The sequence below is a fragment of the Elephantulus edwardii genome, unplaced genomic scaffold, assembly GCF_000299155.1.
Source record: "Elephantulus edwardii isolate Elephantulus edwardi_28Jun2011 unplaced genomic scaffold, EleEdw1.0 scaffold00348, whole genome shotgun sequence".
NCBI lineage: Eukaryota > Metazoa > Chordata > Mammalia > Macroscelidea > Macroscelididae > Elephantulus > Elephantulus edwardii.
The window spans coordinates 1685438-1696074 of record NW_006400098.1 but is presented as its reverse complement, the minus strand read 5'-3'; the positions used below and the strand labels follow the sequence as shown (position 1 = coordinate 1696074).

Here is a 10637-nt window from a genome sequence, read left to right as displayed (position 1 = left end):
CTGCCCGTGACCATGGCCTCATTTCCCCCATGACCTGTCACCCCTCCTGCTGCCCCTGACCGTGGCCTCGTCCCCACTCCATCTCTCCATGACCCCCTACCCCACCTGCTGCCCTGTCCATGGCCTCATCTCCTCCTGACCCCCCACCTCTCCTGCGACCCCTGACCATGGTCTCGTCCCCCCTCCGTCTCTCCATGACCTATAACCCCTCCTGCTGCCCTGACCATGGCCTTGTCCCCCGTTTCTCTATGACCTGTCCCCCCCACCTGTTGCCCTGACCATGGCCTCGTCCCCCCCTCTTCCCCTGACCCCCACCCCTCCTGCCACCCCAGATCATGACCTTATCCTTCCCCATCTTCCCCTGAGTCGCTACCCCTTCTGCTGCCCCTGACCAGCCCTCTACCCAGGGTGCTTGTGCCCAGTGTCATTCCCCCAGGGAACCATGTCCACTCTGTCAAGACTCCTCCCCACCGTCCACACCTTGCACACTGCTGCCTGTGCCCTCAGACAGACAGGTGCACGCGCACACACACACACACACACCCCTTTCCTCGGCTCTAGTCCCCCAGCTGGCCACCCCCAGGTGCCTCATGCCTCATCTCTTCCTCCTCGACCCCTCACCTCCAATCACCTCCCCAAACCGATAGCCATCGCCCCCTTTGCTTACCTCCTGTCCCTGGGGCCAGTGTCCTTCCTGCCTGGATTCACTGGCCCCTCCTGTCACCCTGACCCGAGAACACGTTCCCATGGTGCTGACTGCTGGCCTCTCCAGCCGTCCTGGCCCTGGTCACAAGCCCAGATCTGGGGGTCCTTGGAGACTGACCCTGTTCCTGAGTGGAGGGCTGGTGAGGCTAGGTGCTAGTGCTGGGCCTGGCTCCTGGGGGTGGGGGGGGCACAGAGGCAGTCACAGTCGCTGTGTGCGCTGCTCAAGGTGACCAGGCCAGTGCTGGGGAGCCCAGGGTGCGGGGACCTGCCAGACTGGCCACACTGGTGCTTTCCCTTGAGGGAGGACAAGTGGGCGTCGGACAGATGGAGAGTGGGAAGAAGGGCCTTCTGAGTGGAAGGAACAACCTGTTCAGAAGCCTGCAGGTGGGACCCCGAGGGCCGGGGGAGTGGGGTGAGGACCTCCGAGGGCCGGGGAGTGGGGCAGGACCCCTGAGGGCTGGGGGAGTGGGGTGAGGACCTCCAAAGCTGGGGAAGAGGGGCAGGACCCCCGAGGGCCAGGGGAGCGGGGCAGGACCCCCGAGGGCCGGGGGAGCGGGGCAGGACCCCCGAGGGCCGGGGGAGAGGGGCAGGACCCCTGAGGGCCGGGGAGCGGGGCAGGACCCCCGAGGGCCGGGGGAGCGGGGCAGGACCCCCGAGGGCCGGGGGAGAGGGGCATGACCCCCGGGGAGTGGGGCGAGGACCCCCGAGGGCATGCTGCGTGGGGGCCTTGGGTTCCTCTGTCTAAGCTCCCGTCCACGTACACAGCACCCACAGGCTGTTTCTGGAACTGAAGGTGCGCCATCTCACAGGAGACGGGGTTCAGAGCTTAGTGAAACAGCATCCGGGTCACCGCCAGCTCGGGGCCCAGCACCTGCGAGGTGACAGTGGCGGTGACTCAGAGAGGCCCTGAGGGCTGCAGCGTGTGTGGTCTGCGTCCATATCCTGTGCACACTCTGTCAGAAACGGTCACCACGCCCTGGGACACGCACTGGTCACGTGGGGTGGCAGCGGCCTGTTCGCTAGATGCTCCTCTCCGTTCTCCCTCTGTTTAAAGCTTTCTGCTGGGGCTCTATGGTTTTATGTAAAGTAGGTGATACTGTGACTTGGTTTCTGGGAGCTTGAATGAAGCTCCCTGGGCAGGAAGACCAGTGGTTCATCTGTCATTGAATTGCTTCTGGCCCTTAGTGACCTAAAGTCCTAGTGATCCTGTGTGACTGGGTGGCACTAGCCCTTGGGTTTCCAGGCTGGGGCACCTTTATGGAGGCGCCCCTGTTCTGAGGAGTGGTTGGAGGGCTTGAACCAGCAACCTTTTTTGTTCGTCACTGAATGCATAACCACCGTACCACCAGGCCTCCTCATCTTGGAGACACTGACGGCTAATAATAGAGGATGATCTGTACTCAGGCCTGGTCTTAAGTCCTGGCCCTGCTGCTGGTGGGGTGACTGCAGGGTTGCTGATCAAGGGATTGTGGTACTTGAGCCTCATCTAGAAATGGGGGCCAGGGCGGAACTTGTGGGGTGGCTCAGGGATCGTGTCTGATGCATGTTGCAGCGGCTGAATACGGGGCGATACGGGTGGCTCAGGGTCTGGTCAGTTTGACGTCTGGTTTGGGGTCACCTGGTCAGTGGTTCTCAGCTGCAGAAGACTGTGCCTCTACGTGGCCCTTTGGAGACTGTGCTTGGTGCTGCTGGCCATGTTACCCTGCCCAGGACGGCTGCCTCTTGACCAAAGACAGGTTTGTCCCGTGGGTTGCTGTCTGGTTAAGTCGTGGGGAACCTGAATTGTTGCCCGGGCGAGTGCCATCGTCCTGATCTTGAAGTGCCTTCTGACCTCGGCAGCTTGTCTTCCGGTTCTGTAGGGGACAGTTGTGAGTTGCGGTCCACAGGACTTGGTTGGTTGGTTTTCAGAGGGCCCAGCAGGCTGGCCTTCCTACTCTGCTGAAGTCTGTCGCCAGGTTGGTATTGAAAATACCAGTATTACAGCAACTCAGAAGCCACCAGGTAGCCAAGGGCCACGTAATGGGGGTGAGGGATGACCCGCTCAGGATGTCATCGGGCTCGAGGTCGAGGAGAAACGCAGTGTCCCCGTGTCTCGTCTGGATGTGGCTGGGCTGTTTGCCTCCTGGGAGTGGCCGGGCGGCTGGGCATCGTGCTCGCTTTGGGATGACCTTCATCTTTGTGGTTGTTGACCCGACGTCTGCTCACCGCCTTCCTGGATCTGCCAGGGGTTTCCTCCCCGAGCTCTCTGACAGGTGACTCAGGAGATTCCCTTTCCCCTCTGATGTTGTTTTTTGGTTTTTTGGGTTTTTTTAATTACTGGTTGTGACTTAGGAGAACCCCACATGTGCCAAAGTAGAAACTGTCCTCCAGGGGCTTCTCCTCTGTAATCTCTACAGAGCGGATTGCCAGACTTGTTCCCCCTTCTCTGGTGCTGCTGGGGGCCTTCAAACCTCCCACCTGCAGAAGACCTGCGCGAGTAGGAGCCATTCTCCTCTTCTGGGCTCCTGCTACTGTGCGAGTGGATTCTGACTCACAGCAAGCCTGCAGTGATTCTGTGCGGTGCAGTGGTCAGCGTGTCCACGCTTGGTGCTCCTGATGGACGGGTCAGTGATTCAGACTGACTCGCTGCTACTACAAAGAGCCACAGCCTTGGAAATGCGGTGGGCACTTCTGCTCAGCCCTGCAGACTCCAGCCTTCAGCAGATACATAGTCAGCAAATGCACGGAGCTCTTTTCTGGGCAGGTTCCCTGGGCTGTCATGATGGAGGGCTTCCTGTAGGAGGTGGCTGGTCGGAGAGCTCGAGGGCAGGTGGAAGGAACCACGTGTGCCAGACTGGATGTGCACGATGAAGTTTGAAAGGCACGTGGGTTGCAGCAGCAGACGAGAATGACCTGTGGGCCAGGGCCAGGCCTCCTGTCCTTTCCACACCTTTGTGCAGCATTGCTGCCTCTTGACAGTGATGGGAAGGTTTTTCCCAGTGGGGAGACTGAGGCCCCGGGGGCATGGCCATCTGTCAGACACCGACTTGGGGCACCCTGGCTCGCCTGTTTTTGCGGCCAGCTGCTTGAGTCCAGGAGGACCTTGCTATATTGCAGCTCTCGGGTTCTGATTAGAAGTTGGAGGTTTGTGGAGACCTTGTGTGGAACAATCTGTTGGTGTCCTGGGCTCGTTTACTGTCTCCGTCTGTGTCTTGTAATTCTCGAGATATTTTTAAACGTTCTAAGAATTCTGGTCCATACTTCCTAGATGCCAGTGTGGTGTAGACTGTTCTGTGCACTGGGGTATAAAATCATTTTCTGTTTGCTATTTTGACAATCCTTGTTTTGTTGCAGTGGTTGGTTATTTTTTTTTTACCACGGCTGGTTGTCATTGAGATGGTCCAGACCCCACAGTGTCTCTGGGCTCTGCCTGTATACCCTTCAGTCTTTCTCTCAAACTTTTGTCCGTTCTGAGACATGAATCCAGAATGTGAGCTTTGGAATCCTCGCCCAGTCCTGGGCCACTTGTCCCCGAACCCTGTTGTGCCTCAGCTTCTGTACCCCCACAGGAGGACTGATGGAGGACAGGGGAGCGATGACACTGAGTGCTTCCCCCCACCCCCAGGCTTTCACGCTCCTATAAGGCTCACGGGCCCAGCGTGTCGTCCAGTGTGCCCTTGGCCAGGTCCCTTTCTGGCCTCAGTGGCCCCTTCTCCCCAGTGGTGGTTTTCTGGGTGGTGGCACCTGTACAAGATCAGGTGGCCGGGGTCAGTGCCCCAACTGAAGGGTAACCCTTCCCAACCTGTCACTGGCATCCAGCAACCCTGAGCCCCCCTCCAGACCCTGATTCCTGTCTGGGTGAGTGGGAAGTTGGCAGGAGACCATTCTGCTGTCCTCTGGGCCATGCTCTGCCACCAGGCCCTTTAAAGGGCTGGGCTCAGGCCGCTGGCGGCCGCGGACAGGTTCTCTTCCCTGCATTTGGACTCGCCTGGCCAGTTTTTAATTAGAGCAGCAGCTCGTGGGCCTGTCCTCGCCGCAGCCTGCGGGTCAGTGGCCTGCAGCGGCCTCCCTCAGGCCGGGCCCTGCCTCCTCCGCCCTCTGATCCCATTCGCCTAGGCGCGAGGCCCTTCAGGTGGCCGTCCCGGGAGGCTCTCCCAGCGGCCCCTGGGCCCTTCACCCCCACTTCCGGGTGCCTCGGGGCCAGGGCAGGCGAGACAGGTGGCAGGGAAGGATCGGCCGGTTCCCTGGATCGGCCCGGCTGGACCCTGGGCAGGGCCTGAGGCCCCTGGAAGGCAGGCCACCGGCGTGGGACGTCCCGGGAGCAGCACACGGGAGGTGATGGTGAACATCTGGCCGAGGAACAACTACCGAGGTAGTTTCTGTCTCCTTAGGGCTGTGTCGTTTATGAACTCCCCTCCTTCCGTTTGCAGCCAGAGTCAGGCTTTTCAAACGGCCGCTGCAAACCAAGGGCTGTCACTTCCGTTTTCTAGAAGTTGCTCAAAGTTGCCCATGGTGGGGGCGGGGGTGCGCAGAAGTGCCTTGGTTGCTTAGTAAGACGGGGAGCGTGCCTTTCTCCGCCTTGTCTGTTTTTAGCACGGTCACCCTTGGGGAGCGGCTGTCTTTCCCTCCTCCTCCCCCCAACCCTGAGCCACTGGGCAGGATTGTGGTCTTAGCAGAAGGCCAAGGGCAGGGCTGCTGCAGGGACAGGGCCTCTGGCCTCACTTGGTCAGACTTTGTGGTTGCCCCTCTTGAGGTGGGGCGCCCCTGTTTTACAGATGAGGGAAGTGAGGCTCCGAGCTGCCCAGTGCGAGGCACAGGGTCATTGTGTTGGGAGAGTGGGCATGGGACCCCCTCCTGTCTGCTTCCAGGCTGTAGAGGTGGAGGTGGGGGCTCAGAGTCCAGGCTTGTGGCTGGAGGGGAAGCGGCTTCCACTCTCCTGGACTTGCGTTTGCATCTTCACTCTGTTGAGACCTTGAGAGCCAGCGTCTGACCATGCCACCAAGTTGAGTCCCTCTGCCACCTCTTGCTTTCACGTTGAGGGGCTGCCTTTTGGCACTGGCTCAAGCTGGAGGTTCCTGGGCCCCTGACACGTCCTTTCAGTCTCCTTCCCACCACCCCGTGCTGCCTGCACCCTCTGGGAAGCCAGGCACCATAGGCAGATGGAAGGGAAGGTGTAGTGAGGTCGCTGGGACCTCAGCAGGGGGCACGCACCCTCCGTGAGTAGGAGTGTGGGGACCAGCAGACTCCTGCCGCCTTTGATGGCGCTCCACACTGGGCCTCTATTGCCTCATCTGTGAAATGGGATCGTAGTGATAATAATGCTTTTCATGACTGTCTAGATGTGATGAGAGAAAGTACAAGAAAGTGGTGGGTGCCGCCCACAGTGTCCAGTCTGTCATTTACTCGCCTGCCTGCCTGCCTCCGCCACGGAAGAGGGAGAATCTTTCCGTATGATGTGGTCCCTGACACATGGCGGAGGGGGTCCTTCATCCCCCACCACGTGGAGAAGGCTTGTTCCTTCCTATTTGAAGGGAGGAGGGATCTCTCGTTCCCTGTCACATGAGAAAGGGGGCTCTCCCGTCTCCTACAACATACGGAGGGGAGTCCTTCGTCCCCCAGCACTTGGAGGAGGGTGGGCCGAGCTCAGGAATGAGGACGAGGTGAGCCTTACCTGTGGCTTGACTCTTCCTAGCCAACTGTCACTGAGTCCGCTCTGGGGTGAGCCGAGTCTGGATTAGGTGCGTGTGGGCCTGGCCCACCGTGGCGTTAGGTGCCTCTGAGTCCAGTACGGCTCTGAGTCCTCTCCTGTGAGTAACGGCTCTGAACCCTGTCCGGTGCCGTCCGCATCATCTCCGACACCCTCGAGCCCGTTGCTGAAGTGAGTGCGTCAGTCCATCCAGTTAGGGGGCTGCCTCTCATTCACTGACTCTTCACCTTTCCGAGCGTGATGTCCCTCTCCTGACGCCGTGCCCAAAGGTCACAGCGTCAGGAGAGAGTTCACTCGTTTAAAGCGTAGAGTGAACCTGCCATGTTGTGTGCCCACCGTCCTGTCTGCTTCCAAGATGTTCTCCTCACTGTAAAAAGAGACCGTGTACACACAAGCCCTGGTCCTCCTTGTCCCCAGCCCCTGCAGCCACTGGTCCCCTCTGTCTGGAGATTTCTCTCTTGGCCATTCGCATCATTGGGCCACCACTGTGAGTGGGCCCCCTGCGCTAGCTGGTCCCTCTGGGGTCAGTTTCCTCAGTTCTTTCTGAATTGTGTCATAGCGCTGTCTCAAGTGTGGATCCCCTTCTTTGCATGCGCAGAGCTGTTCCCCCCACATCCAGGATCTGCTCTTCTTGTCCTGGGGCAATCGGCGGGGTTGGCGTTGACTTGGTGGCTGGTTGGTGAGAATGTCGCAGCCCCGGTCGCTGTCGTCGTCCAGTGCTCTCAGGTCCATCTCCCATGCAGTGACCTCTCGTTGGAGAGAAGGAGATGCTGCAGGTCCCACATGCTGCAGCTGTGCGGCGATCCAGTCATCGACCGCCCCTTCTTTGCCGGCTCTGTGTTACAGGCCCGATGTCCTTGTCCAGCGACACACAGGCCCTTCCTGACGGCTTGTGCCACGCCTCCCGGCCCTGCCTGCAAGGAGCGTTGAGCTATACTTCTGGGAGCGTGTTTTGTTCTTTTGACAGTCTGTGATGTGTTCACTTTTCCCCACTGTCAGGATACGGAGCCATCAACTTTTTTAGTATTACTCGTTGTCTAGCTTGCCCATTTTTGTTTGTTTTTTTTTAAAGTACAAAGCAGTGACAGATTTCTTAGGACAGATACACTGTCTAGCTTCTGAAGGCACACAGAGCTGATTGAAAGTCCTCTGTCTTGAGTCAGGCAGTGACACTTCTGCTTTTGTCCCAGGTCCGGAGCAGAGTCCACCCCTCCTCCACCGGTGACCGGTGGGTGGCGGTGTGGTGTCGGGACTGGCCCTGCGCAGAGAATGCTGCTGCCTTTTCTTCTGAAGTAACCCTGTGTCCGTGCTCAGGCCGCAGGGCTGGGGCCCTGGGAGTCCCGCATGCACAGCCCACCACCAGGCCGGCCTCTCCTCTTGCCTCAGTTTCCCACTCTTTCCTCCTTGGGATTTTGGGACGTTCGTTGTTAGCGATGTCACTTTCGTAGGACTGACGGTGGGGGCGCGGGGAGTGTGTCTCCTGGCTGACGCTGTGAGCGTCCTTCACGCCCAGGCTCTGTGCTCGTGTAGCTCCTGTAGTGATGCCGGGTAGAGTGTGGACGTAGGGTCACTGGGGGGCTGGCCTCCCAGACGTGGACAGGACTTGCTGGTGGTGACCAGTTTTGGGCAGTCATGTGAACCCTAGGAGCTGTCATGGAACACGTGGTGGGGAAGGGTGCGATTTAGGTTTTCTTTTCAAACTTTTCTGTGACGTGCATGACAGCGTGCAGAGCAAATTGGCGTTTCATCCGATTTCCATAGCCACGGGCATCCTTGCCAGTTTATACCTGTGATCGACAGGAGAGAAGTCACGTGGGGAGTCGGTGGCCAGGTGTACTCAGCCCGTCACACCTGTGGCCATGGGCAGAGTGCACGGTGGTGACCTGAGGGGTGACAGCGTCCGAGTCTGGGCTGCTTTGGAAGGGCTAGCGTGCACTGTGATGGAGCTCTGGACCTCCCTCCAGTGTCCCCAGCTGGACCTGGGGGGGGTCTCTGCCTGAGAGGGCAGTGGGAGCTCCCAGCACCACCCAGAAAGCAGCTCCTAAGGCCATTGTCGCCTTGGTGTGTGGTTCTCAGTGGCCACCTGTGTGGCCTGAGCCAGCGGCCCCTGAGTGGTGAGGAGGACTGTACCCTCTTGAGTGGCAGTGAGGACTGGATGTCGCGCCCTGGCCAGCCCTGAGGTGTGCAGGTGCCAGGAGTGCGTCGTCACTGCTGTCCATCCTGGGCATGACCACACCCTCTTGTGGGCAGGTGGAGGGGCGCCTCCGTGCCCATGTGGCACTCTGCCACACTCAGCATGCCCTGCCGTTCCTTCCCTCTGCTGCTGGTGACCCGGCTCGACAAGGGCCTGACTGGGGGCCCGCGTGTCCTCTGTGATGGCTGTCATCCCCTCGAGCCCCTGCGGGTCTGAGTAGAGGGGGCAGTCGGCTGGGGATTGAGAGTATCCCCAGCAGTGCTGTCCCTCTGGGGTTCCTTCGGGCCCTGGTTGGTAACTGGTCTTGGACAGAGCAGCACCACATGTGCTCTGTGCACGTCTGTCTTGTTTGCTGGCTGGACCACAGCCGAGTTAGCCGTCATGCTGAGTTTGCTGGGCAGGCAGGTGGGAGGGGGTCTGATGCTGGTGCTTACGGGCCACTGCAGGGCTGGGAGGGCCTGCTTTGCCCGGAGGTGGTGCGCCTGCCCCCCTGCCGGTGGTGCTGGAGGCCTCCCCGTGTGCTGGCTGTTGGCCTGGCCTGCGGGACACGGGGAGGGTGGGCAGTCGTCCTGGGAGTGAGGACCCCGCGGGGGTGGGGACGGGGAGTCGAGGCAGGTCCAGGCCCCGGTGGGACAGGCTGGTGGGCTGAGGCTGGCCTGTGGGTGGCTCACTTGGCCCAGCTGCGGGTGGTGCAAGTGTGGGCGTCCTGTGTGGCCCTCCAGGGCGCCATGTTCTGGAAGTTTGACCTGCACACGAGCTCGCACATTGACACGCTGCTGGAGCGGGAGGATCTGAGCCTGCCCGAGCTGCTGGATGAGGAGGACGTGCTGCAGGAGTGCAAGGTCATCAACCGCAAGCTGCTGGACTTCCTGCTGCAGCCGGCCCACCTGCAGGCCATGGTGGCCTGGGTCATCCAGGAGCCGCCGGCCAGTGGGGAGGAGCGCCTGCGCTACAAGTGAGTCCTGCCCCCCCTCCCCCCACCTCGTCACCCCCTGACCACGTCTGCCACCTCGGGTCCTCTTCCTTTAGGCATGGGAAACGGAAGCCGTCACCGGGGACCGGGACCGAGGGGGATAGAGGGCCTCCCTCGGGCCAGGAGTAGGTGTGGTGGATACCTAGGGTCTGACAGCCGAGGGATCGTGCTCTGGGGCCGGGGGATTCGTGCAGGCAGGGGACAGCCCCCACTCCCCAGAGGACCTGGTTAGGGAGCTTCCGGGGCGGGACTTGATGTGGGGCGCGGACAGGACAGCCCCTTTCACCCCACCTCCACTGTCCCGAGCCCGCACAGCTGGACATGGCCCCCCAGCTTCCCTGGAGCTGCCCGGCACTGGACTGGCCCGTCGTGGGTGCGGAGCTGGACCCGAGTGCCCGCCGTGTGCCTTCCTCCCCAGGTACCCAAGTGTGGCCTGCGAGATCCTGACCTCGGACGTGCCCCAGATCAATGACGCCCTGGGCGCCGACGAGTCCCTCCTGAACCGGCTCTACGGCTTCCTGCAGAGCAGCGGCAGCCTCAACCCGCTGCTGGCCAGCTTCTTCAGCAAGGTCATGGGTATCCTCATCAGCCGCAAGACTGACCAGGTGCGGCCTGCGGCCCGGGAGCCCCGTGGGGAGCCCCGTGGGGAGCCCCGTGCAGGCTTTGCCGCCGGCCACACCTAACCCTCACCCTCGTGTCCCTAGCTCGTGACCTTTCTGCGAAAGAAGGATGACTTCGTGGACCTGCTGCTCCGGCACATCGGCACCTCAGCCATCATGGACCTGCTGCTGCGGTTGCTCACCTGTGTGGAGCGCTCGCAGCTGCGGCAGGACGTTGTCAATGTGCGTGCAGCCCGGGCCCGCCTCTGCGGGGCTCCCCTCTGCGGGGCTCCCCTCTGCTGGGCCCTCCTCTGCTGGGCTCCCCTCTGCTGGGTCCCCCTCTGCGGGGCTCCCCTCTGCTGGGTCCCCCTCTGCTGTGTCCCCCTCTGCTGCGTCCCCCTCTGCTGGGTCCCCCTCTGCTGGGTCCCCCTCTGCTGGGCTCCCCTCTGCGGGGCTCCCCTCTGCTGGGCTCCCCTCTGC

General features: G+C 61.1%; 1 protein-coding gene across 1 annotated transcript in view; it reads left to right on the top strand.

Moving 5' to 3' along the window:
• Positions 1 to 9313: 9313 nt before the first annotated feature.
• Positions 9314 to 10637, top strand: part of PPP6R1 (protein phosphatase 6, regulatory subunit 1) — a 17807-nt gene continuing 16483 nt past the window's right edge. Inside the window, exons 1-3 of the mRNA XM_006901883.1 lie at positions 9314 to 9540; positions 9977 to 10163; positions 10263 to 10400. Coding sequence (XP_006901945.1) covers positions 9314 to 9540; positions 9977 to 10163; positions 10263 to 10400 — 552 coding nt within the window. The remainder of the gene's footprint in view (positions 9541 to 9976; positions 10164 to 10262; positions 10401 to 10637) is intronic.